General features: G+C 51.3%; 4 protein-coding genes across 4 annotated transcripts; 2 read left to right on the top strand and 2 right to left on the bottom strand.

The window, feature by feature from the left end:
* Window positions 1-441: 441 nt before the first annotated feature.
* TGME49_225280 (hypothetical protein) lies at window positions 442-9,241 on the bottom strand (the record flags this gene model as incomplete). The annotated part of the gene is made up of 6 exons (XM_002366160.1): window positions 442-2,964; window positions 3,107-3,262; window positions 3,460-3,822; window positions 4,218-4,588; window positions 4,896-5,451; window positions 5,567-9,241. The coding sequence occupies 6 exons, from the start codon at window positions 9,239-9,241 to the stop codon at window positions 442-444; spliced, it is 7,644 nt and encodes a 2,547-aa protein (XP_002366201.1).
* A 2,028-nt stretch (window positions 9,242-11,269) lies between these two features.
* Window positions 11,270-14,642, top strand: TGME49_225290 (GDA1/CD39 (nucleoside phosphatase) family protein). The gene has a single exon (XM_002366161.2). It carries the CDS (start codon window positions 11,861-11,863, stop codon window positions 13,793-13,795), a length of 1,935 nt encoding a protein of 644 aa, XP_002366202.2. The 5' UTR covers window positions 11,270-11,860; the 3' UTR covers window positions 13,796-14,642.
* TGME49_225300 (hypothetical protein) lies at window positions 14,500-20,464 on the top strand. The gene is made up of 9 exons (XM_018780096.1): window positions 14,500-16,100; window positions 16,720-16,820; window positions 17,097-17,160; window positions 17,438-17,501; window positions 17,869-17,904; window positions 18,266-18,337; window positions 19,012-19,053; window positions 19,397-19,450; window positions 19,625-20,464. The coding sequence occupies exons 1-9, from the start codon at window positions 15,829-15,831 to the stop codon at window positions 19,754-19,756; spliced, it is 837 nt and encodes a 278-aa protein (XP_018635990.1). The 5' UTR covers window positions 14,500-15,828; the 3' UTR covers window positions 19,757-20,464.
* TGME49_225310 (ARF1-directed GTPase-activating protein, putative) lies at window positions 20,180-26,068 on the bottom strand. Its single transcript, XM_002366163.2, has 8 exons — window positions 25,458-26,068; window positions 25,074-25,146; window positions 24,460-24,580; window positions 23,609-24,193; window positions 23,099-23,204; window positions 22,543-22,757; window positions 22,320-22,395; window positions 20,180-21,729 (listed from the first exon to the last, which is right to left on the bottom strand). The coding sequence occupies exons 1-8, from the start codon at window positions 25,570-25,572 to the stop codon at window positions 21,512-21,514; spliced, it is 1,509 nt and encodes a 502-aa protein (XP_002366204.1). The 5' UTR covers window positions 25,573-26,068; the 3' UTR covers window positions 20,180-21,511.
* Between the last annotated feature and the right edge of the window lie 679 nt (window positions 26,069-26,747).

The following is a 26,747-nucleotide window of genomic DNA, read 5'->3' as shown; positions in this document are numbered from 1 at the left end:
CAGACGCTTTAGAGATTTATGTGCTGTAGGAGAACCGCGAAAAGGCGAATCAGCATCGTGAAGTTGTGAGAATCCACTTTGTTTCTTCGCTCGGAGTCTCCACTTACACGAAACGGTCGAAATAAGGAAGTGGAACAACTGATGCTAATGGTTTTCTGTTCTTTTGGGGTCCCCTCAGCAGGGCGTTACTTCGCAGCGAGAAGATTGACACGACAGTTTCCTCTGAGATGACTGCACATGCTTGGTGGGGAGTATATACTACGAGTCGGACTGTTTTGGATCTTGAAGGGCTTTCTTTACCGGATCCAAGTTCTATTGTGCTCCGGCGGCTTTTCTAAGCCTCATGTCGGCACTGACTTCACTTTCTCGTGTCTGCGAACTTGAGCCAAACACACACATTCACACGTCTGGAGCGTTTCGGACGCTTGACAGACCTCTGCTTCAGTTCGTGATTCTACTAAACGGCGTCCCAGCACACAGACCGTTTTCCCATGCAACTGACGAGCTGGACCTGCCGCAGGGCCGTCCAGACAGTTTTGGTTTCCTCGGAAGGGGACAGCTTGGAGAAGAGAACCCTGATGTTCCTCGTGCTGGACCCACGCGGGGGTTATTGCGTCTGACCGCTTCAGTGCAACTTGAGGGTCGGCAGACCTTAGAAAAGTCTTTTGCCGTTGGCTGTTTTTGCCTCAGGTGGTGGAGGGGAGAACAGCTAGGTCCCCTGGCGGATGCTTTGCCTTCCGGAGTGACAGCCACACCACCTCGGACTTCCTGCCTGCCTGCTGAGAGGATGTTTCGTTCCGATTTTGCTTCGAAAACCTTCTCAACCGCTGCAGCTCCTGTCCGCTTTGGAGTGTTTTGCGGCTTCTGCTTTACCGCGGGATCCTCCTGTTGGTTTGCGGACCCTTGACGTGAGGTGGCACGCTGACTCGGAGACGTGCTTTCTCCTTCACTTCCCTGATTTAGCACACATCGATCTGTCGCATGTTTGGTTTTTGATAACGGACACACGGAGGGGAGAAGAGGCGGGGGCAGCCATTCTGGGCGGCCGGGAGCAAGGTGGACGATGGAAAGGTTCTCGTTTCTAATCTGAACTGGACGGCTGCGACCTCGCAAACTTTCGACGCGTTGTGAGCGACATAACAGCGCCTTGGAGGAAGCGGATTGCGAGGATGGAGGCATGCGATCAATACAGCGATGTTTACCTTGGCGACAAGCAGCACATCCGAACGACTGGAGCGTAGGAGGCTCAACAACTGATCCCAGCTCGCCCGCTACGGGGCAGCCGGGCGACTGATCGAGTTTTCGTCTACAAGTGAGGGGGGAGAGGGGACTTTCTCGAGCCCCAATGGCAGTCAAGCTACAAGAAGACTGGGAAGTTCGTGCAGGGCTGCAGGAGAGAACGGTCGGAGGCATCGAGAAGCTGCGACGGCAGGCGAGACGATACGGTTTCGGCGACATTCGTGCGAGAGTGCAAGGAAACTCTCTGCATCTCTCGCATGTCGTATGAGGGGATGACAGACTCAGACTGCGAGGATAGAAGCCTCTCGCGGGCGTATGCTGAAGGCAGCCACGCTTGCTGAGACACTCAGAAATACTTGCCTCACTAGAGGCTTCCAGCGACTCTACACTGCATGCTGCCGTTGACTGGGCTGTCGGAGCCTCCTCGAAGTACCGTGGGGGAGAAAAGCAAACATCCGGAGGCGTGCATAGATTCAAATGACAGTAACTGTGAAGCTGGCCAGGAGTGCTGCAGTGAGGAGCAAGTATCGGTGCCGAGTATGGTTTACTCGGGCTTCGCCCGCACTTCATGCTCAGCTGCGCCGCGGTTAAATCCTTTTTTGTGTCGGTTGTTCTCTCCCATGCTCCCCGCCGGTTTGCTAAAGTGGCAATTTGTGGCCGAGCATGTTTGTGAGACAGCCTTTTTATTGATGCCGCCTGACAGAAAACTCCCTTTTTCTGGGTTGGAAAGGCAAATGTTCTGTGGATGTTACGATATAAGGGAGTTGCTGAGGCATGGTCTGAGCAACTGTGGGGGTGAAGAAGAGTGTCAGACTGCCCACATGTAGGTAGACCCCAGAAACTGGTTTGCGGAGGGCTGCGCTTCTCTGGAACCGTCACTGGGATCGAAAAAATGATCCCAAGTTTCACAGCAAGTGACTCTGCTACTGAATCTGCCTTTTCAAGCGTCGGAATAGCTTCTCCGGCTGCGTGGTGAAGTAAACACAGAAGTGGAAGCGCATTTGATAGATAAAACAGAGAATTCGCTCCTTGTCCGGCAGCTACTGGACTCTCAGTGCTCCGAAAACGTGTCGAAAGCCGCAGTTGTCCTTGAATGCCACCTACGGTTTCTCCACTGTTTTGGGAAAGCGGGAGAGCAGGATCTGCATGACAGTCTGGTTTTTTCTGTAGCGCCGTAATGTGTTCTGTAATTATTTCTTGGGCGCATCGGGCGACCACGATGTTTTGGAGACAGAGCTGCAAAAGAGACTGGAGCCGCCGAGCTCCCAGCTCAACCTCCGTTTGCTGGCTCCCTCTTTCCAGGGGAAGTCTGCACTTGGCTCTCCAGGCCAAATCCATAGAAGAACATCGTGAACAACCCCCCGCATTTTCAGTTGTGCCCAGGAGAGCAGGAATATCTAACGTACTAACTAGACGAGACGGGCTGGTACATGAAAAGCGTGGGAACGCCGTTGTGAGAGGAAAAGGGTCGCTGGTTGCCTTCATCGGAGCCGGGAGGTTGTTCCGCAGCTCCGGAAGACGTTCCACCAGCTTTGAGTAGAGGCAAAGAATCACCAGCCTCTGGCCCTGTAAGATAGCTTGCGAGTCGAGGGCCATGCTCGGGCCCGGCTTTGAGAGTGGCTCAAGGAGCAGACTTGTCGGTGATGCAGATAAAACAGTGTCCGGCTCATCTGCAATTCTCTGCTCGAGAGTGTTTTGCTCTGCTGCCCCCAGCTGGACGCAGACCTGTTTGAGGAACAACGACGACCCAACACAAGCAGACCAAACGACATAGTCTTGAAGATTGGCGCGAAAGAAGGCTGCATATTTGAGGAAATAGAGCACTATACCTGTGCACTGTGGAAGAAACACAGTCAGGATAACGTACTTGAATAAGCGTCTCGAGAACGGAGCGGACGGCGTCGAGCGGCACGTAGCCCGGCCTCATGACCTGATATGGAACGGGGTCACTTGGTGCCTGACGCCGAGAGCCAACCATTGGGTTTACACCTCTCTTCTGCTTCCCGGATATTTCTTTTGAAGCCTGTACCAAAGCAGCACATGGGTATGCTAGACACCAGGGAGCTGCGAGATTTCGGCTTGTCCACGAGAAATATTCCCGGCATAGGCTACGTGATCCACTGCCGCTACCGAACCTTTAAAGGCGCGCGCAGAAACCTGCTGCGTAGGGTTCCTTTTTGAGAGATGTGCTCGAACAACAACGCGATATGAATCTCTTACCACATTCGGAGCCCCGCGCCGAGGAGGCTGCGGATGTGAAGTTCGTGTGTCATTCGATCCGTCGGAACCGAAGTCGACGCCTCTCAGCCACTCTTCGATGGTCGACTTAAAGTGTGTTTGTAAGGACAGGTGTCGCATGGTTGACTCCCTGAAGCGTTGCACCTTGAAGTTTAACATTTTAATCTCGCCCTGTAACCCGAGGTTCTGTTCCTTCAATTGCCGATTAGCTTCTGCTGCCTCTCGAAGCTGTTCCTTCGTTTTTTCCGTGTTTTCGGCGACGGCTCGCTGCAGATGAAACTCCTGTGCCTGCTTCAAGGTGTTTATCTCTGCTTGGTGTGTTTCGTTCATGCGATTCGCCCAAAGCTGGAAAAAGTAATGCGAGGCAGGTGCCGCAGACCACGTACGATGTACGCTTAACAGCCACGCGTTCCGACGGAACCGGACAAAAATACACACTCCGTGGAATTCGTAATTTCATGCCGTTTTCCAAGAGAGACAGCCCACTCTCAGTGAGCCCGTTTAAAGAGACTTCGATTCAGTACAAAGCCAGCCCCCACATGCGGTCAAAGTATTCACGGCACCAGGGTAATACGTTGAGGCGTGCCCCTTTACGCCAGTTAAGTATCTCCGGCAGCCTCAAAAGTCAGGCTGTTTACCTAAGCCCCAAACATGAGAATGCCGCATGTAGCCAGAGGGATGGACGAATTCAGAGTATCTACAACTGATTAGGTCAATCTTTTCACTCTAAATTTGCCCACCTCAACATCTTCTAGTCTCTGCCGCAGGATAGCAGACTCTTCCAGAGAGTGTCTGGCTTCGTCCAGCTGCGTGAGGCTGGCCCGAATCTCGTCGTTCAAAGCTTCGTTGCGTTGTCGAAGCATATTTGCTTCGAGCCGAGAATGTGACAATGCGACTTCCTGTCGCTCGTTGTCCATTTCACGCTGATGAACAACCTCGCGTAAGGTGGCAATCTCGCTCCTTAACTGTGCAACGGGCGCAACACCAAGAATGTCAGTGGCTGCCTGTTCCGGCACCGACGGCGGCCGAAGTCCCCAAAAGACCTTTGGCTCATCAGCAGAAAGGGAAGCTCCTCGGTATCCTTCCGCTGGCGACTCGACAAGCTCGCCGTCTGTGAACAACCAATCTCCTCGCGACCCGATGGACTAGCGGCACCTACGTGTTGGTCAGCGTTGCGCTGCTGAGAAAACTGTTCTGCATCCAGACTGTAATGCGCAGGTTAAGTGCCCTGCTGAGGAACGGCCCCCAGAGTTCGTGCAGAGCGGCTGAACAAGCGTGTTACACAATAAGTTGGAACGTCGAAGAGTGTAGACTTTTCTCGAGAAGACAAGGGAGGAGATAAGCTAACAGTGACTATCGCAACTTGTGGCGTGATTCAGAGAGGAGAGGCCTGACACGGATTGGCGGCGAACACCTACCTACGATAACGGCGTGCTCCTTGGAGACATGGCGCAGAAGCTCAGCCACGACAGTCACTTGCTTCTTCGCTTGTTCGAGACGATTCTCGGACAAAGCATGCCGCCGCTGAGCTTCCTTCAGAGCCAGGTGAAGGGCCGCACGATCTCTTCGCTCTTGGGCGAGCTGGTCAGAGAGACCTTTTCCTGGATAGGAGTGTCCAGTCGGGTAGACGCCATCAGCTCCGGATGTGGCTATGCCAGCCTGAGAGAGTAGGCTCTCAATGATCTCCTTTTTGTAGCTCTGCAATCGTGACATCGCCTTTTCCTCGGCCGTTGCCTCAGCTAGAAGCTCGCGTTCCTTTGCAGACGCTTGCAGGAAGGAAAGGCGGCGCTGCAGCGCAGCCATGTGTTCTTTGCCCTTCTCCAGCTGTAGCGTCAGCTGGGAGCATTTGGCCTCGTGGAACCGGAGATCTCGCACGGCAGCTTCTCGCTGGTCTTCCAGATCGCGGCACCGCTGCTGGTAGAGGCCACAGAGCCGTGCGACCATGCGATCTTGGGACGCCTCGTCTGCGCGAACCTGGACGAAGTACGCGCCGCATATTGACCCCTCGGCGAGAAATGGAACTATTGCACGGACGACAATTAGTAGATCCACAGAAGGCGATCTCTTGGAACGGTTGTACAGGACTCACTTGCATCTGCAGGGCTTGGACCTGCTGTCGCAGCACGTTGCGGTCGCGTATACTAGCAGCCTCCCGCGCATTTTGGAGTTGCCATTGTTTGTAGCACAACGAGCCAAGCAACTGCGAGAAAGAAGCCCTTCGTTCTGCAGTCACGAATCGTCTGCCCACAGCGAGGAACAATTCGCACAGCTGTTGAATCAGAGGTCCTGCGAGCACCTCCGTATCGACGCCTTTCGGTTCTCTGCTGTCTTCAGTAAAACTCTCTGCGCACGATCCAGCGCACGTGCGCACCTTGGTACGACCCAGCGGAGAGCCGTCGGCAGCGTCGTTTGGAGAGGATGCCACTTCCACGTGAGCTACCGGGTTGGGAAGGTCCAGCCTCAAATCGCTGCTAAAGGAAAACGCGACGTTCCGAGAAGAGTGGCTGCAGGCCGCCTTGTCGAGGACGGCGCCGCTCGCATTCACCATCGATATTTTGTTTGTGACGACTGTAATGACATTCGTGAGCTCTTGAATGGCGGCAATCAGCCTGTGACAGCTGCCAGACAAGTTGGCCCGTGTGCTCTGCTCGTCATGCCCACGCTTGCCTGAAGCTGTGTCAAACGCAGGCATTGGGAGCTGCTCATAGTCACTTGAACCGCCTATGCGCCATTGCTGTGCTATATCATCGTCGTAAGGTGGAGAAAAATGAAGTCGTTCAAAGGAATGCTTGAGTGTCTCTAAAAGGTGCTCGTGCTCTTTTCGCTCGCGTTCAGCTCGGTCGATGTGATCCTGATGAACAGCGTCCAGGCGGCGTTTCCACGTTTGCCGCTCCTCACGAAGGAGTTTGCACTCGTCCTGAAGTCTGGCTTCTCCTAGCTCTAGTTGTTTGATTTTCTGCAAAGAAAGATGGTTTTCATTCCTGAGCTGCTCGGCGGTCCTTTCCAGAACACGCACTCTGTCGCGCATAAACGTTTCGTTCACCAACTGGTGGCTTCTTGACTCCTCTGTTTCGTTCCTCGCGATAGACTGGTAAACTCGAGCCTGAAGTTCGCGGCATTCTTTCTGGAGGTCATACGCCCTAGCTTCTGCAAGGCCGAGAGCGTGGGACTGCATGAGGAAAGCCGCTGTGAGGCTACATACGCGTTCACTCAGAGGGAGTATCTCTGGGTGCCCTTCGCTCAAACAACCGATATCGTCTGCTCGTGAATCATGCTCAGATGCCCGCTGCCTCGTTTCGTACCCCTGACTTATGTTGGTTCGACACGATACATCCGAAACACTTGAAGGTTTCATGTGATTAGGCGGTGCAGAGACGACATTGAACTCTTCAGGTATCTTCAGAACAGGAGTAGCCATGCCGGTTTTGGCTGGGGAGGCTTGCGTGGATGCGGCTGAATGAGGAAGATCAAGCGAAGCTGCTCGGACGAAACGTTGCAACACATCCAGTGACTGTATGGTTTCTTTCAGCTGCTCCGACTTCACTTGCAACTGCTGTTCCAGACCTCTCACTTTGTGCTGGATGCTCAGTCGGAACCGCTCATGCCGTTCCATGTCCTGATCCCGGATTTTCAAAGCTTCCTCTTTAGCGGCATTCGACCCTGCAAGGCTAACGGTCATATTGTCGAGCTTTTCTGTTTGCGTGCGGAGCTGCATTTCCAGGGCAGCAAGCCTGCCAAGGAGATTCCTTCTCTCCGTCGCGTGCTGCTCAATGGCTCCAGCCATATCTGCCGAGAGCTGCCCGATATGAGCGTTTTTCGCATCTAGGAGGCGAGTAAACTCGACTGTTTTATCGCTCTTCTCCTGCTCCAGCTTTGCGAATCTCTGGTGAACGTCCTGAGATAGCGCGGAAGCAGCTTGGCGCTGCAGCTCGCCGAATTGCCTGAACGGGTACAATGACGAAAGCGATGCGGCTGTTTGAGCCTCTGCATCTACATGCAATGGTAAGCGCCTTCCAGACTGTTCTATTGCATATATTTTTGATTCGTACTGCGCCTGAATGTCGTCGGCTTTCTGTTCTGCCTGTTGAAGTTTGAGCAGCGTCTCCTTAAGCCGGCTGTTCAGCTTCGAGATCACTTGCCTGTCAGAAACACTGAATGTATCATTTGTCGATCCGACATTCCTCAGTGAACTCAGCTCCGCCTCTCGTTGAACGAGCTGTGCCTTCTCGTGAGCCATCATCCTAAGACAACGGTTCTCCTCTGCGAGCCGCGCAGTCGATGCTCCCATGATTTCGTTATCGTTGGCGTCTGGCGGGCGCCTGAGCGTCGCACACCGTAGGGACGCTGCTGTTGATCGGCAGCCTCCTGCCTCACACAGCTCTTGTAGTGAACGCTGTGCTCTCTGCCGCAGAGTAAAATTCTCCAGCTGTATTTTCTGGAGCTCCTGACTCTGTCTCGATATCTCGTCCGTTAGCTGCCCTATCTGTTGGCATTTTCTCGCAACAGTAGTGCGCATTTCTTGAATGATCCGAGACAAGGAACGATTCTCTATCTCTAGCTGCTCTACCAGCGCCTTCAATTCTGCCTCCTGAGGCGCTGGCGTCAGCAAAGGACTATATTCGTGACGAACGCCTCTGACTTGCCCTTGTTGGCAATCTGCGCCGTCCAGCGCAGCTCGGAGTTTTTGCTCTCTTCGCTCCGCTTTTTCTGCTTGTTTCACGGCTTCTTCTAACTCTGATCTCACATCTGCTAAAATTTTAGCAGCCATGCCCGTCGGCCTTTCCTGAGCCATATTCCATTCGGCTTCTTGCATACCGCTAGGACCACAATCTCCGCAGGCGCGCAGTCGTACTCTATTGCAGAGCAGTCTCTGTGGACTCACACTGTGACATCTATTCAGTGCGTTAGTGGTGGAGTTCATTTTCAAACGCCTCGCTCTTCCATCTCGCATGGGAGGCAACCCATGTAGATAAACACTGCCGCGCGTGCATATTGGCAAGAACGGCTTCGGTGGAGGTGCTTCGACCAAAGATCTCCGCTCAGGCAGAGCACAGCTCTCTGCTTGGGTCAAGGCCCCAGAAAACTTGTTAGAGCATCGGTTCGTCACAAGCGCAGTTTGCGCATCAAATCGGCGGCTGCACGATGAAATCGATCCCGGACTTTGTGCACGCTGCTCACTGCTCCTGTTCGAGGAGAGAGAACTCACATCGTATACGTCCGAAGCCTTCTGGGCAAACTCGCTACAGAGAGTGAAGTATGCTGCGAATCTCTGAACTCCAAAAGCCCCCCTTAACGTGAAAACACCGCTGCAGCATTCTTGTGCATTATACGCTGTCGTCTCCCGAAGGCCACGAGCTGACGAAAATTCCGCACTGGAAGCGTCTTGAACAGTAAGCAAAATCTCTATTCGTTGAAATCCGTGGGCAGCGATGCGGAATGATTGTGGTCGACAGCGAAACAGCGCTGGCAATGTGCAAGTAACTTCTACTGAGACTGCATGACGCAAGTGGTTGAGCACCTTCACTGATTTCACATACGTCCTCCCTATGGCAACATCGTGGAAGTAGAGAGAGGAAGGTTCGACCGAGAGGGAAACAAGAGGCGCCAATTTCTGTGTCCTAGACTCTGCGAAGGCATTGCACGAGCCGCTTCTGCATCGTGCTGCGCACGGACGTCTGGCGCGGCCAACGTTCTCCGTCCCTCGAGGCTGCCACGATGCTCGACTTTCCATTGTATCGCTGAGGCGAACAATAGTGCTTGGCATTCAGAAGCCTAGAGCATCCCGGGTTTGAAAACTAATAGCGAGTAGAAGACAAAGCGAAGGTATCGCAAGAAAGTGTGTTCCTGGTGATAGCACAAGACTTTTCAGATAAACTCACATGGGATCGCCTGAGTTCCCTCTTCCAAAAGTGCAGCACACTATCCTGCTAGTACCACCATCAGAAACGGCATCGCGGTTGTTGGCTTGTCTGTGTCGTTTTCGGAGGCCCGCCCGATCGATTACCTAATACACACACATTCAGAACGCATGCAATTCTGGTACTAGTGTAAGAAATCTGGCACGCTTTCAAGGCCCCTCACGAGAAAAGCTGTGAGCCTGCCGGTACTTTTTTTTCTATATTTGCGCGACGCTACGTTTAGACTGCTTGGTGCGCGAAAGTGCCTCTAAATAGGAGTGTACGCCCCCCATTTGTTGACAGTGTTGTGCCGCGCGGGACCGAATTGACACAAGGAAGGGATGGCACTTGCGAATTCATCCTTGCTGCCAGATCTCAACTGCTCCCAAAGTGATGATGCGCAAGCAGAATATCTTGTTTCCAGAATGTTTCGAGCTTAGACGACTACGCTACGGCAGTGCGTCCCAGAGAGTGGCAGATCATCAGTGAATCGCGAGTGAATCCGAGCGACACGCAACTGACACGGTGTCTATCGACTATCGATCTCGATGTTTGACAGGTAATTTTATGTCAGAAGTGCAAACAGCGATTCCGGTCGTCCTGTAGTGCCCCTAAACCCCAGTGGACTAGACAGTGGCCGAAGGATTCACAGAAAGAGATCCCATTGCAGTCGATTCTCCCGGCTGTAGATAAAAATGAATGACTCGAGGTTTTCCAAAATGTCCTGCTTGGTCTGTTTGTCGCCGGTTCCAACGCTCGTAAAACCGGGGAAAACCTCTCGCACTTTCTCCACTGAGCGTGTTGACCAAAAAGTTCGAGACATCACAAAAAACGGTGGCACGTGTCTTATTGGAAATCGGAAACCATACACGTGATACTTGCAGACTTTGCCTCCGCCCTCTGCTCTACCATGTGCGATCGAAAACGGCGGCAGGGGGCATGGCGCTATTCCTGGTTCCGTGTGTCGTATGTGGCGACGTGAATCCTAAAAACACTCGTGCTACAGTGTTGACACCGGCATGCCGATGTGGACGTGGACAGCTTCTCGACTCTTTTTTGGACCACTAATTGTTACCTGTCATCAAAACCTGTGTGTACGTTGATTCAAAATGTAGTGTACACTGTTTAGGTGGTTTCCACTATTTCCAAAGGCCATACCAAGTTTACAAAGTCGACCGTGTTTCCCTTACACCTTCAAATAGTGCCGGTCGAGAAGAATTCGGATGCAGATGCATGTCACTTGAGGCTGGTGTTGCCCTTTCGTCTGGTCCTCAAACGCTACTTGCAGTCCGTGGTGCTTCTCCGATCATGCGTCCGGGACTTTGGTATCGGTGTTGGAGTGTTGCACAGTCTGGACACAAGTTGTCGGGAAGTCACCCGCCTGAACGCCCAGGACGTGCTATCAAAGGACACTTTCGACTTTCGACCACCCAATCCGCGCATCCCCAAGCAGTAGGCACTCGGTAGCAGTAGTATCTCTTGTCTTCGAGATGGTCTTTTATCAGCCTTGTGCCGCGACAGGAGTTCGTAGGAGGTAGTCGCGGCTCTCCTGGCACTGGCTTGATAGTGATTCTAGACCCGTATCGACGTCTGGTTTACAAGCCCATCATGCGCCTTCTCTCTTCTGTGTTTCAAGAAAATGGCTCCCTCGATTGAGCTTATCAGTTACCACCCAGTGGCACCAGGAGTATATGCTAGACTCACCCCAGTGGGATTACTTTTCATGCGTTGTAGTGGAGATACAGTCACATTGCCGCGTTGTCTCCAATTTTGCTTTTACACTGACGTGACACTCTCTCCAACCACAAGTTGTGCGGCGTGGAAAGTTTCAGTGGCCCTTACTGGACACGGCCGCGGTTACCGTAAGGGGATTATAGGCGACAGAGTCCTCTACAACTAAGTATGGTTTGAGAGGGTGTGTAGCAGAGACAAGTCTGCTGTGCTCTGTGTAGTTCTTCCTGGTTTGGCTAGACTGAAAGAAGTTGTTTCTGCTACCTGTGGCGAACTCGGCCTCTCAGTATGACGGTGCGTGTGTGCGTGCAGCGCACTCTACATCTGGTGGTGTTTGCATGTGTTATCGCCAGCCAGTGAGGAACACGCGACGTAGGATACCTTGTTCCCGTAGAGTCACACGTGCACTCCCATATTTGATGACCAAGCTGTAAATCGATGTGTCGGTTAAGCACCGGCTGTGCAGCACAAAATTTCAGATCCCTTGTCTGCCTGTCCATCTAATACCCATTCTGCTACTTCAGATTGCTACTTCAAATACTTGGTTCCCCGGCAAATCTTCAGAGAAACCGGTGTGCCACCTCCCGTTGCATGCAAGGCGTTCACCACCCTGTGTATGACTGAACCACGCGTATGTGCGAGGATGAAAATCCGTGCGTTCCATTCCGCCGTTTTATTCTTGCCTTATCCGTGCTAACACACGTGTGTAACTCCGTCCAAGCAATCACACTACATGTCGTGAATGATACGCCATCATGGGGATGCCGGTGCCGGCTCTTTTCCACGCCGCACTGGCTGCAGGTACTTTAACTGCCACGGCGCGGCTAACATTTCCGTACGTATCGCAAGCAGAACCAGTGGTTAGTTTGACGGCAGCAGAACACAAACCAGGACCCTTCTTTCCGCTATCGAATACGACAGAAGCAGCAGCACAATCAGTAGGAGGCATGAATATATTGAGGGATTTGAGGAAAAGCGAGAGTTTGTGTACGCTTGCCGATCAAGCTGTTGTAGTCGTGGATGGGGGCAGTACAGGAACTCGCACAGAAGTCTTCGCAATCACTACTGAGTCCTGCCCTGGTAAAGGGCGCGTAGTATTACCACAGAAGCTCCGATTTCTCGGTAACGGACGCAGGGTAATGGGATTCAGGCAGTTATTGGAAACGTGGTTGGACGCACATGCAGCTGGCTGGGAGGCGAAGCCAGATGCGTCTGTAACAATGACAAAGTACGTGCCAGAACTCCAGATGAGAACCGCTCAGCTTGTTACGAAATTGAAGAGTGACGTCGCCGACTTCTTGAACACGCACCTTTCGGAACTTGAGGCCCGAAGTGCGAAGCAACTGGGAGTTCCAGTTTTCGTCCACAGTACTGCAGGAATTCGGGATTTCCGCGACTGGTATGTTGACGGACTATTTTTGCTTCTTCGTTCTGCACTAAACCAGCCGTTTAGCGTGGATGGCTACGTGTTTTTCACGAATCCGGAGCTGGCGAGACCAATCACCGGCGAAGAAGAGGGAGTGTTCGCCTTTTTGACTTTGAATTTCCTGGCCAAGCGCTTATCGTTTTTTCTAAGGCCTGATGTGAATCGTCAAATGCAAGGACTGGCCGGCCTTGTGGAGGTGGGGGGGGCATCTCTGCAGGTTATTTTGCCGATAGACAAGTCGCAGGTCCTTCCATCGTTCGTGAAAACTGCCAGTCTGAAGGGAAATGGAGGTCGTTTGGAGCAATTGCCTCTCGGAAGGAAGCTCGTGTCAGTATCATTTATGCAGCTTGGCACCACCAGTTCAGCAGGACTTCTGCTCAAAGGTATCTGTCGGCAACAGAAATTCCTGAAAAACGGGATATGCCACAATCCTTGCATGCCGCAGGGCTACGAACAGACGTGCTCTGCGGGGCCGCCGACGTTCTCCTCTGATGGGAATGTTCATGTCGATACTCAGCTGCGAAGGAATCGCCTTATTCCAGCGGCGACTTACTGCTCCTCTGCCAATCCCGCAGTATCGTTGAGGCTTTTGAACATATTCGGGTGTGCAGCCATTGGCATGAATCCTTTTTCGACCTTGGAAGACCGGATAGCCGTCGAAGGCTGTACGCAAATTGTGGGAACGGGGGATTTCAAAACGTGCTTCGATCAAGTCGACATGATTCTTTTAAACCCTCCCATCCCACTTCCAGCAAATTTAGAGGCATCCTCGACAGGATTCGACACATTAGGTCAGGTTTTCAGGCTCGTTTCGACAGATGCACCCGTGTTCATTGCAGGGGTCGCCATTCTGGACGGCATTCGTACGCTTCAGAGGATTGGATTCCTGGGAGACTTTCGCGGAGAGACAGATTTACTTGAAGAGGCTGCAGGGAGATTTTGCAAATTGCCAGTCAAAAACATCCCGGGGAAGGGGCTTGTGTTTGACTTACGCGATCAGGAGGTTCTGGTAACACCGTTCACCATAACGTTTTGCCAAGAACTGGCGATGTCGGTAGGGTTGTTAAAGCATTTGCAGTCAGGATTTCATGTGCCTAGTGCGATAATTTTCACCAATGAGATAGACGACGCCGAGGGTAAGGTGCAGGGACAAATCGGCTGGCCATTGGGTGCTGTTCTATACAGGGCTCTGTCACAAAAACAGTGGTCGCGGGACATGTATGAGTTGGGTCCTAAGGTAAATTTTCTAGTAGCAACGCCATGAACATGGCTAATATCCGAAGCCGCGAGGCAGTCGAGTAAATTTACAGTGCCGTTTCTTCGAGAGGTCGAGATCATCCTGTTGATTGCCGTTGTCGCAGGGGAGCTGAATACAGTGACAGTGTGACAGCATCGGTGGCTACCTTAGAAGCAGTGATGAGTCTTCGTGATTTTTGTCGAATCGTGGGCTCTGATTCCTTGGATCACGGCAAATCGTCGGATCAGCTGTGATGCGGCAAGGCACAAGTACCAACTTGATCGACGCCCGAATACCAGTGGCGGCTGTATTGCAGCCGTTATGGTGCTTAGGAATGGTCTCGTACGTGTGAGCTGTGGACTGCGCAAGCGTTGAAAAATCATTTGCGATGCACGATTAGCGAAGGCGTGACACTATTGTCCTCGAACTGTGTTTTCTTCGAAGCGGTGCATTTGGCTTGATGCACGGAAAACAGTTCTCTATTGGTTAGTTTGTTGATTCCACACAAAGATCATATGGTTAGTGTGCCGGTTTTACACACGGATCGCGTGTGACGCATGCGTCCTAGGATTGTTTTGTAACAGCTCGACAGATGTTGAGGAGAACTCTTCCGGTATTGTGTGTGCGGCCATCAGGTGTGGTAACTGTTCGTCAAAGCTCGACGCTATCATCACTTGAGACCTGTCTGCTCATGTCTGTAGTGCAACGAGCAGTCAGCAGTCCCCGTACATGCCGTGCTGGTGACGTGTTTTTCGGTCTCCTGAGGACTTTGGGCTCTAGAAATAAGTACTATACAAGAGTGATGGCATACCCATGACGCGGGACGAAGCACAGTCGACTGTCAGCCTGAAAAGATTCCGAGGACAGGTTCGCAGTGTTAATAGTTGAGACAAGTAGGCACGATTAAAGCAATGCTATCTATAAATTCGATTCGTCAGTATTTATTCGAATAGTGGTGCGGTACCTTACGAACGACGACAAAAAAGGGCGTCCGACTTCCGCTCCGCGTTTTGCCTGGCGCGCGGTCGGATGGTCGTCCCTCGAGCGCACCTGGCGAAAGGTTTGTGACCTCAGTGCCGGTTTCCCGGACATATTTGAAACCTTTACTTACCGAACACCGCATGCTGAAGTATAGAGTGAGAATCCAGCAGAAAATAACGTGACAGGGACCTTCAGGAGGCACAGCGTAACCAGGTAACAGCGCCGAGCGGGCCCCACGCGCCGATTCACATTTGTGGTGCTTGGCTAGCTCCTCTTTGCTGTGCATCCGTCTACTCGACAGGGACACCACAGTTTTGTTATCGGTTTTTCGCGTCAGGGCAAAAATGTTCGATTGAGGTGCGTTTTCCGGGACTTGAGGAAAGCAACCTCTAGAGCAAGACGCAGGAACTGGGTCAAAGCTGGCGCTTCCATCGAGGAAACCGACGGGCGCAGCTGCTCCGCTCGTCCAGTTGGCTGTGCCACGTCCAACTGGTGACCAGCTGACTGGCATCAGGTTACGATGTCCCAATAGGCACCGTTTTCCCGTGGTTTGCACAACGTTTGTTCCATCAACCTCGTGTCAAGAATATGTTTTCACGGTTACACCCTAATGCAGCGTCTTCGTCAAGGTTTTCGAAGGATCACTAGGCATGCTCTCAAACAAGCGAACTTCTTCTCTAGCGGACCATCGAAGAGAGTGGTGCATCACGTGGGATGAGACGTTGACGATTTCCTGAGCATCATCCTGAACACTTCAGTTAAATGCGATCCGACTAGCACCTGCAGGCGTGGCCAGCATTCCTACAATCACGCGCATTCTTGCCGCAGTACATCGATGTCGGCCCCCCAGAGGACCAGTGGCACGTCGTATAGGACAAAAAGCGCCATTAGGCGTTGTGCCGGTACATAGGGAGGTAGGAACGCTTTGCCAGAACGAGCGTTGAGTGCGCCCGCCTGCACTTGAACGACTCTTCACATATCCTCACTATCCGTTCACAACTGAAGAGAGCGGTGCCGGTGATACAGACTTGAGCTGGTCAACAAACCAGAGTCGCTTCTTCCCTCTGCGGATCGGAACGATGCAGAAGCGGGATTCCGGGGATCATTGCACGCGCGCCTCTAGCGGGAGACCATCTCTATGCGATGTGGATGTTCCCTCCGAAGACCAGCCGTCATCCCAAGTTCTTCGGTCGAACAACATCGACGCACCCCCGACGCGTGAACTCCAGCGACAAGGGCATATCAGTTATGACGCAAAGGAGTGGACTGGACGAAATCACAAGTACAAACAGGAAGTTGTTCGCTACGGCAATTTCGCTCTTGCACTGGAGGCGGAGGTCAACAAGCTCGAGTAAGAAACGCCGCGTTGGATCCCGATCGACTGTATTCCATGCAGCGGTACCCGTGCTTGGTTCTTGTCGTTTGCCGACCGATGGCTGTGTGAGCCCTACTGTGCTTTCAGAAAGTTCAGTGTTTTCGCAGTGCGCACAAGATGAATCTTCACAAGAACCGGAACTGAACTGCGTGCGTGGACAAGCTAGGGGGCGTGTGGGCGAGTGGTGGGTTCTGGTTGACTTTTGGGGCTTCTGTCGTTTCGCGCACCACGGGGCAGTATAGATGTTACCTCTACCTTTAGGGATGTACCCCTTTGTGTTCTGAGAGTTGCTGTACTTGAGCCAAGCAAGGCCAGCTTGTCAAGCTTGTCGACATTGTGACTACCGTTTTGTTGCGACCTGTTTCGTCGTCATCACTGGGATGAATAATCGGAGCGCAGTATCCTTTGTTTTTGAATTCTTTCTGATCCTCGTGCCCAGATGACTGCACAAAGAGGAGCGGTCATTGGTGAGGGTCGACAAAGGTTCTCATGACAGTGCGCGGAACTGCCGTGCAATGCCTATGTGCAACAGTGTTGCCGTCTCTCTTTCATCCCGGTCGTGCCGTGCGCTTCCCTGGGTGATGGCTATGTGTAGACAACAGTTTGAAGCAGAGTCGAACGAGTTTCGCTTTTTGTGTGAGCAAGTTGAAGCTGCCCGCCAGGAGTATGAAAACTTGGAGGCTGCATACAAACAAGGTACGGTTACCACCGAAACGGTCCACCCGAAGTCCCTTGACATCTCATCTATTTGCAGACTGCTACGCGAGCTTCAGTTGTTTCAGATATTCTTCATGTAAGCAGCGCTCCCCGGTGTATACTTCTGGGGAATTGGATTTTTGAGTTGCAACGGTGAGAGTGCTGAATGACATTTTCGCGCCAGATCTGCCACAGAAAACCAGAAAGCATGTGCTAAATGGCAGATTCACAAGACTGCTTATGAAACTTTTAGAGTTATGACCATATTGTTTGCAGAGCAGCGGGAAAAGGAAGACGCAGAGAGAGCTCTTGTTATGGCCCGACGAAGGAGAGACTCGCAGTAGGCTTTGACAACATTCAAACAGACTCTGTAGCCTCTAGACAGATTCCAATGTTCATTAAATGTGTGCCTGTTCGAAAGAGTAGCGCTTGTCTTCAGCAGTGGTGTCACGGTTGTTGCTGTGGCACTGCCTTCGGGACCATTGATTGTTATACATGGTTTAGCGAGTCGCAGTGACTTCGTTCTTGATTGGCTTCGGAGTGACAACGCAGGAGAGTCACTGTCTTTCTCGTGGCTCACTTTAGCTGAGCATGTTCACTCTCTGTCCTTATTTCAGGCAGAAAAAGCGTGAAGCCCTAAAGAAGGATGTTCGCGAATTAATGAAAAATTTGTGCAAAACGGTGAGCCTCTTTTGGGAGGGAGAGGCTCTAGCTTTTTATATACCTGACAGTGTTTTTTAGTCGACAAGACCACCGCGACTCAATCTTACAACGTACACAGCACGATGAAGTGTCTTGATGGTCAAGGACGCAAACCGTGTTCAATAGCGGTTGTAATGTACGAGTTCTGACTTATTTGGAGTCATTCTGAGTCTCGACGGGGGAGCAAAACGCCCGAAAAGTCGACCGCATAATCCGGTAGCGGGTAATCCCAGTCAGAACAGAGTCACAAGGACAGATGGGAGGAATTACCCGTGGAGGGGCAATTATATCCACTACATGTGCTCCGTGATGATATTTGCTGATGCCTCCTGTTTTTCCTTTACAGCAAGAGGAAGCTGAGAGGAAGTATATTAGGTACCTGGTGAGTTCTCGATTTCAAAATTCCTTGCTGTCGAAAGCTATTGTTTTACAGGAAGATATGAGGCTGCCGGTACTGGTAGTTAGCGACATACCATCGTGTGCAGCTGACACAGGATGACTAACTCGGTACGGCAGATGCTAAATGGTTTGACAAGAGCAGCTCAGGCCTGCTTGACAGCATTTGGCAACGTGTTTTAGTGTTTTAGTGAGACCGAACAGCTTACGCAAAAGAACTCGCAGTGTCTTCCCAGGATAAGACACAACAACAGCCAGATGGCCTAAGTAACCACACTGGTGTTCGACGTGCCGTAGGAGGGGTCGAAATCTGATTTCAGGTGCTGCTCTTGCTTGTATATGCCCAGGAGGCGTGGTCAGAGAAACAGAGGGTTCTCCAGGACACGCAGCGGATCGAAGCGGAGAGGCAAGCTCTTGAGGTAAGCGCCCATTAGTACTGATTAGAGATAGGGTCGGTGGCTGAAGGAGTCTGCACGTCGTTTTCAAACGTTCAGCGTGGCAAAGGCCTGTTATCTACCGATTGTCTTGAGGAAGGATTAACAGACTGTGGTCTGTGGCTGCTAGAGTGCCAGTCACAGTTTTTGTCTCGAACATTCTGCCTTCAAGACAAGCTAGGGGCTGGAAAGCCCGATCCAGTCTCTGTTTCGTGCTATCACGTGAGAAATAATGTCAGATTTACTTCGTCAGTAATATTCGGCTAATCCGTTTATCCGAATGCAACCCCCAGCCCTCATTTTGGATACCGGCCTTGTGTTTCTCATGCGGTGGCTTATGCTCCAACTGCGTAATGGTGACAGTTGTCTTCTAAAAATCATTTAGGTGATCCTTTTGCTGAGTCATCGGGGTGGCGTTGTGACGGAGTGGACCCTATATTATTTCGGAAAAACCACCTTTCGTAGGAGAAAGAAGGCTGAGAGATTTCAGAGGATTTTGCATAAAGCTCACTGAGAGACAGCTTGTTCGAAACTACACAAATATGCTTACCTGCGTGGGGTTTGTATCAATTTCCTCACTTAACCATGTGTGGGTAGCCCTGTGGTGGCACTACATTGTTTATCTCCTTGCTTTGTGCTTGGGTGCGTGCGTCGCACAGAAAACGAGTGAAGGCGGCCTTCGTGAAGTTCAGAAACTGGAGGTAAGTACTTCCGCGTTTTTGAGAACAGTTCTTTGAAAATGCTTCAAATGGGGGTCTGATGGATTCTCGACAGGCTGCTGTATAACTGTGACTTCACTGGTTGAACCCACATACACTATGACATAGTACAGGCACTCAGGCACTGCCCGGAACAGTCTCCGTGGCACATGTGAGTTCTAGAGAGACGAGCATCACTGTGGCTCAGTTTGTGCTTCGCAAGATGTGATTGAAAATGTCCGCATCAAAGAATACTTGGAAATACGCACTGCTTATATCACTTACTGGGATGTGAGTCAGAAAATCTACAAGGCACGCTTCCTCATGCGTGTCCTTTTGGCCACAGGAATCCATTATGGGAATCCGGTTCGATTTTCAGCAGGACTGGAGCGATGCAAAGGTAAGTGTAACAATATTCTGCGGAGCGCGACTTCGGGCGATGTCAGGCGTTCCGAATGTGGTCCACAGTCATCATAGCCAGACGATTTTGGTCCGAACATCACTGTTGTCTATTTATATCGTACCTGGATGGTGTTTTCAAGCATGCTCCTGTCCTCTGTGTTCCAATTTGCAGGAAATCGACGTTACCGGTTTGCTGCGGGTGACAAAATCAAGACCTGGCGAGGAAAACTGGTTTGCCGCACGGACACGGGCGATGCCCAAGACAAAGATACCCAGATGGACGAAAACGATGTCCCCCCCTTGAGATAACAGTAATTTCCTTTTATCGTGGGTCTCCCTAGAGAGTGAATGTCAAAGCTCACGCACTCAACCGGCGGTGCCCAAAGCACGTTGTCCGTTACGTCTGTATCTGCAAAACCTGGACGGAGGGATCTGTGCCGTCGCACCAGTATGCTAATTACCGTTTTTTTTCATCTTGCAGAAATTTTGGAAATGGTGTAGCACGTACCGTCCACAGCGTCTGAAAAGTGAGACCGTTTTCAGTTTTGGTGATAACTTTCCGCAGCGGCAGATTTGTTAAAGCAACGACTGTGGGTCCCCACCCGCGGGGCCGTACCTTTCCTATTTGATTGCTAAGACGCGTTGGTTCGGGAAGAGTGGAAAAAACAGTACCACTGGCGTGGCGTTATGTGGCCGCGATATGTCCTATTTGTTTAAGAGGTGTACATGCATTTTCCCGTGTCCCCATCATCACCTAACCGCTGTCAATTTGTTAAATTGTCGCGTTCATAGCGCATCTCTACGTGGAAATCAACCCCGATCTCGAAGACATCACCAAAGCCTAGTCCCGTCCGCAAAAGTATATACCCCTACGACACCAGAACATCCGTGTTTATAATTTTTGCGTTGAGGTGGTCTCAAAAGATGTGCAGCTTGGAGACGTTCTTCCTGTACCTCAACGGTAAGCCGTTCACTGCCTCCTCCACCGTATGTCACCGAAACGCTTCCAAACCACTCATCATCAACTCTTTTATGAGATGTGTACTTATAATCCCGCCACCGACGCTTAGTAGTGTTTCACATGAGTATGGAGCAACGGTGAACATCACGAGCGTCGCTGTTCAACAGTAGGCGAAACAACACAGCGAGTACAAGCGAGGCTTCTACAAGTTGTTTAATGCCTTTATAGCAGCGTTCAGGGCTCAAGGTTGAAGAATCTGCAAAATATTGATGCGTTTAGGGTAGCAACCGGTCTTGCCTGTTATTTGCTTTTGATGAAACCTTACGTCAGAAACGCACCAGGTGAATCACAGGTGCAACTGGGGCTGCTGTCCACATCTTTCGGGCGACTTATTTCGTCGTATAGAGAAAAGGTGCAAGCCCCAGAATTTCACTGAGAACGGGAATAGTCCGCTAGCGTTTCCACTGAACGTTCAGTCACCCTTCTGATCTGGGTGCAACTTACAGATCTGGATGCAACTTACACAAACATTGAAACCGATCTACACTACACAGTCACGATATCCTCGCGCCGGCGAGCTATTGTTCAGATGAAGCGTTTCACACAAATGCACTCTCCTGACGAGACGCACACGGTCGAGCAGCGTGAGAGGAAAGTACTTACACAAGAACTTGCAAGCGAAAACTGGTCGCTACACTGAGACTCCTCTACCCACTTCGGTACATACAGTCGAGGTGAAACTGGACATCTGCCGACTGTCAAAACCCTGGAGCAAAACAGGTCGGCGCCATGCTCGAAACTGGTCTCTCTTTCGACAGAACTTCTGTGAGAATGCTCACGTCCCCTTCATCAAAGTATCTAGCTTGTGCAGCCACGGGCTACTCCAGCAAGAAGCATCATCAGACAGACACGCAACAAGTCACCATTTTATGGCTATGTCTCACATCCCCGCTACCCACCAAACAAGCACTCCGCCATGTGCCACGATTTAAGTTCCACATTCTTCAGAACTCTACCTCGGAGTGGAATTGCTATTTAAAGTCGACAGCGCATGGTATACTCTTTCGGATATAGTGCGGCTCACGCCATGTTCATTTCTTAACTCGTGGCGCTACTAGAGGCAGCAGCTCCACTGTTTCCTTCTCTTGACCCGCGCGACTCTAAAGTTGGGAACTGAGGATGCTCATCTGAGGATTCCTCCGTAGAACCGTATCCCTCTTTACTCAGCAGCCCATGGCCGCTGGATGATGACCGATTAAGCTCCCCTGAACCCTTCTGTTGGAAGATGTTGAAGCTGTTGAACGAAAAGAGACCGGCTGCCAGGCAACAAGTCGACAAGGCACAACCCAAATTGTTCAAAATGGTCATGCCATAGCCACCGTTCCGGCCACGGCGCCTAACATAAAACTTCTGAATCTCTACCCGAACAGCACAGAACGCGGTGGCAAAAAATTCCTGCAATGCTCGCCGAAACAGCGATTGATAGAAAACACTGCTTCATCCTCAGCCTTAGACAGGTGCCGCACAACTTTCTCATCGCCGTACGCTGCGCATGAACTTGGATGGATCACCCGGGATAACTTGCTGGACTGTGTTGACAAAACAGCTAAAAATGCTCTCCATCTGCGATACACTTTCGAAAAGACACCAAGTTTCATTTCTGGTGTTGCACCAAATTCGTGGCAGTCTCACAACTCGGCCATCTACGGTCAACACACGGATACAATGGCCCTTGTGCAACTTAGCCTGACCATACACGGTCATGAAACGTAGATCACGACCGGAGCGTAAAAGATCTCAGTGCACTACACTTGTTATTAAAGTCCATAAGGAAAAAACATATCTCCACTCGTCCGTATTAAATTTTTCTGTTGGTCGCAAGCTGAGTCTTCAGCAGCAAACGTACTTTCTTGCCCTCCCGAAGAAGCGCCTGATGTCTCGCTTCCACTGCTTGGCAACCATCCAGCGACATTGGCAGAAACCTAAACAGAAAACGTGAAAACCCGGGAACATCAAAATAGCAGCGTCGTGGATAGACGTCGTTTTGAAATGAGGGAAGAAACACCCATCGCCTCCATCCCCCGACTGAATATCAGCGCACTCGACTTGTGGAATTGTGTTCCACTTACCGACTGGAATGTGTTCTTTGCCCGGTCAAACAATCCGCCTTCGCTTGTTTCCACTTCAGCGCGGTTGGCCACGGCAGTATAAGCAGAGGCGGTGTACTCTTTTGCTCCCGCCACGAACGTCTGAAAACCCGTGTTGATGCCTTCTAGCACTCCACTTTCACGAGAACGCTGTGACTTCACCTCGTTTTCGTCCTTCCCCGTCGCCACAGGGACACCTGGGCAGCGCAAATAAAAGACAGAATGCCACAGATGATTACAAACGCCAGAGATCAGCGCTGCTCAGGTGACAGCACGGTAGCTCACCTTTCACCCTACCTCCTCATATAGTCTCTCGGGAGAAACAAAAAAAAGATGGGTTGCAAAAATGCGTTACTCTAGGTGGCACAGGTGGTTTTTCACTCGGATGAAAGCAGTGACAACAGACCCCAAGCAGAACGCAAACCACATGCTAAATCACTCAAAAAGAACGCCCCTTTTGCACTGGAAGCTGGAATTCACTGAACTGTTTTCGTGCTATAGTAATACGTGACAGTGCTATCTGTTTTATCACCCTCACCGTCAGCCGATAGTTCTGGCGGCGGCGGGGCACCGGAAGGCCCAGTCGTTGCACCCGCCACGCCTGTCGCTAGGTCTCTGCCCTTTTGTGCTATCCATTCACCGCCCTGAACATTCAAGAAAAAAACAGACAGTTTCCCAAAGCAAGATGCACAGGCGGCTCTATGCCATGGGCAAGTAGAATCGGCGCTTGAGTACCAGTGATCGTTGTACCTTGAGACAAGACCAACCTCCCACCCGTTAATGTCATTACTCACCTCACACACCCAATGTTATTACTACATGGGAGTCCACAACGTGGCAAAATGCAAAGGTAACACAGCTGTGTGTTTCTGCGCAGAGCACCGACATCGTCAATATATAATCGCTGGGCATCCGCGGCAATGAAACAGTACGCGTGACGTTTTCTGTAGCGACATGTTGCCGTGCCTTCTTGTAGGCACTCTGTACGTAGACGAAAAACTCTCAGCATACTAATTTTGTGGCGGTATTTTTCCTTGGGAACGCTTACAGTGGTTAGCGTGTCCTTGGCCTTTTCGAACAGTCCCGGACCAGCTGAAGGGGCTCCCTCTTCCTCTCCTGAAGCTCCAGCGACACCTGTCAAACTATCGCCCCGCATGGTTGAAATCGCTTTGTTGGTGTAGTCCTTCGCACCACTTACGAAATTGACAAAACCTGAACCAAGACTATCCAACACAGCAGCACCGCCTTCGCCCATGTACCCGACCGTCCACTTGGACTGGGATCGCTCCAGGTTCCTCCCGTTCTGGTCGCTTTGCGCCTGAGAAGCACCGCTATCCGCCACTGTACCGAAGTCCTTCCCAACGTTAGAGCCACTTCGGCTTGCCATTTGCTGCATTCTCTCCGTGAAAGATGCCGACGTCGGCGGCGGAACTGGATTGATCCCCGAGCCGCTGCGGCTTCCGAAGCTAGTGGTTCGGGTGGGTCCAACCAAGCTGGCTTCCGGTTGCTTCCCTTCTCCTTCTTGAAGGGCAGGGGGTGGTGGCGTGCCTTCCACTTGAGACTTAAGCAAGTGGCGGTAGTAGGCTGCAGCCTTCGTTGTGTATTTCTCCTTGATCGGCAGATCTGCAATGCCCTGGAGCAGCAAAGGGGAGAAGAGAGTCACGAGGATCAAGCCATGCGGTAGGGAGCAATCAAGAACATAAAAACAACGGCTCTTGTATGCATCGTGCTCACAGAGAAGCACTTGCTTGTAACTTCCTCGGGTCTGCACCCTGTAGATGTCAGCGATCACCCCTTCACATGGATGCGGTTTCTTTGGTGAATTGCCCTTCAGCTTGTAAATGGTTGCGGCGGAGCATCAAACACTAAAGGACTGGCTGGTGTGAGAGTCAAGATTACCTGCTCCTGGAAAAAAGTTTTGCAGCGGGCGTTGCCGCCCATACTCATCATTTTCTTCTGTTTGTCATTCCAGGCATCCATTGTCGTACTCCGGACGAAACTGATGTGAACACCCAAACCTCTGCGTTGGGAAACACGCAACATACATCCCATACAGAATCTCCACAAACCAGTCGAGCGGGGCACGACGCAAATGTTTCAACGTTCCCCAATCGCCCGCCGACTAAACCGAGTTACGCTCTTCAAGTGGGTGATGACACACCATCGCAAAAAGAGTGAATACTGTATGAGGACGTCGATTCATTAATTGTGTATTCTACATCGTCGGCGGCAACTAAGTGGACCGCCCCCCCCCAAATCTGAAGATGTCCATCCTGTGAGCAGTCCAGCAGCAGGTTCCGGACACGGCAACCGCTGTTCAGATTAAGCACGGTCGGGCTCAGGAGTTTATCAAGTTACCAAGCCTGGTGCCCGTCTGGAATGCACTGCAGCCTTCCCTTCACTTATCACCATACGGCAAAGGTGGACGACCCGTATCGATGTAGACACCACATGCAAAAACCGTGTTGCGCGTGGCAACGAGGACGATGGAGGATTACTCATATGCGCCTAACCTGTGGATGCCCGAGCAATTTAAGCAGATGAAGATGCCATACGTGACCGACGCCCACTGCGGGTTTGGTGCACCTGACACACGCACACACGCATGCCTCGCCAAAACAGAAACTCTGCGCCGATCAAGAAAACCAGACGTGCCCTTGAAACCCTCGTCCTCCACGGGAACCGCTGCAGATTTCAGACGGACATGATGCCGCTGTGCTTCTTGACAGGCTGCGCTATTGTGAGTCTGAACGTTACGTACTCGCCGCACTGTTCACATGCTTCGTATTTGGGCACATTTCACGTAGAACAGTTATCAACGGAGGCTGTATCACCAGATGTGGACGTGCTGATAAAGATGAAGGACGCAATCATAAAATAGGTTGTCGCCTTCTTACCGCAGTCGATACACCGAAAGTTCTGCGGGCTTTCATCTCGAAGCTGCTTGAAAAACGATGCGGTTTGGGCGTCCATTCTGTGGCAAGGTTTGTCGACGAACACACAGGTTTTCATACGCCTTTCGCTGGCTTGGGCTATGCCTAGCACACATGAGAATCGCCAGATGCGAGCTGTCCAATAAAGCGGAAGCAGTTCAACTGATTTGACCGAAGTGTGACTGCAAACGAAAGAGACAGCAACTCGAAGAACTCCGACACAAGGGACAAACTGTTCACCTGTCAGCGCCCTCAAGACGAACACACCCGGCCTTCACGACGGTGTAACTGTATGTATGAAAAAGCTTTCAATTTGCCGAAACTAAAGCTGTGTTCGCCCAGTACGGAGCGAGCAGCAAACAAGCGATGAGCGCCGAGTAAGGAGTATGTCGAACAGCAGCGACACTGGCATAACTGATCAGCAGACGAGACAGCTTAATAACTCTCGCGACCCCAATCTCTGACACAGCAACCTCTTTCACAGTTGACGCATTCACGTGCTCAAATAGTCGGAACTTTTTTCTGGAATTAGGGGTAAAATAGTTTTTGAAAGATGATGGCCAACAGGACGCTTCACCGAAAAGATACTGCTCCGCTAAATGCTGAAAACTCCGTTCCCCCCGCCGCTACCAATATGCGATACCTAAGGTGCGGAATCAAAAACACACGTAGTTAGCTGTCTGCATGCAGAACATCGCTTACCCTCACAGCATAGCCTAAGAAGAAGAACTACAGAGGTGCTTGGTTGGGATGTGCCAATTGCAAAGTAGCCTCTGTACTTGTTTGTTTCGCACTAAGAAGATATTTGGAACGATATGATGTTCTAACGCGAGAGTGGACTGGAAGTAGTACTGCCAGTTCAGGCGGGTGGAACATAAGGCGCTGAAATGTCGGCGCCAGCCCAGTCGCATTTTGCATGCGACAATTCCGCCAGAAAAGCTTGCAGCATCGAAGCAGGTCTCATTTCGGTAAGGTACTGCATGGAACAAGTGGAACTATAGCTCCATCGAGCCAGAAGCAAGAGGCCGATACACATCGTTTATGATGTTCGTAACATTCAGTCCACAGAGCAAAGCCTGCGACCGAAATCTGTCCACTTGAATTTCCGAACCCCCCCTGTTAAAATCGTGCATTTTAACTCCAGTGCCGCACAGATGCAGCACAAGAATCACTTGAATCGGTTCACCGCCGACAGTAGGGTGTGGTTCTCGAAGGTAATCGAATACAGAAGACGAAGTGTATCCAAACGGGTAG

This window comes from Toxoplasma gondii, chromosome X, assembly GCF_000006565.2.
Source record: "Toxoplasma gondii ME49 chromosome X, whole genome shotgun sequence".
NCBI lineage: Eukaryota > Apicomplexa > Conoidasida > Eucoccidiorida > Sarcocystidae > Toxoplasma > Toxoplasma gondii.
Note: the sequence above shows the minus strand (reverse complement) of the source record. Positions and strands in the feature narration are given on the sequence as shown.

Coding starts and splice junctions, on each gene's coding strand:
- TGME49_225290 (XM_002366161.2), top strand. CDS start 11,861: ATGGGGATGCCGGTGCCGGCTCTTTTCCACGCCGCACTGGCTGCAGGT.
- TGME49_225300 (XM_018780096.1), top strand. CDS start 15,829: ATGCAGAAGCGGGATTCCGGGGATCATTGCACGCGCGCCTCTAGCGGG. Junction 17,161..17,437: donor CGACGAAGGAGAGACTCGCA/GTAGGCTTTGAC, acceptor TCCTTATTTCAG/GCAGAAAAAGCGTGAAGCCC. Junction 17,905..18,265: donor GGAAGTATATTAGGTACCTG/GTGAGTTCTCGA, acceptor GTATATGCCCAG/GAGGCGTGGTCAGAGAAACA.
- TGME49_225310 (XM_002366163.2), bottom strand. CDS start 25,572: ATGAAAACCTGTGTGTTCGTCGACAAACCTTGCCACAGAATGGACGCC. Junction 24,194..24,459: donor AAACTTTTTTCCAGGAGCAG/GTAATCTTGACT, acceptor TTGCTGCTCCAG/GGCATTGCAGATCTGCCGAT. Junction 22,396..22,542: donor CAAAGAACACATTCCAGTCG/GTAAGTGGAACA, acceptor TTTTCTGTTTAG/GTTTCTGCCAATGTCGCTGG.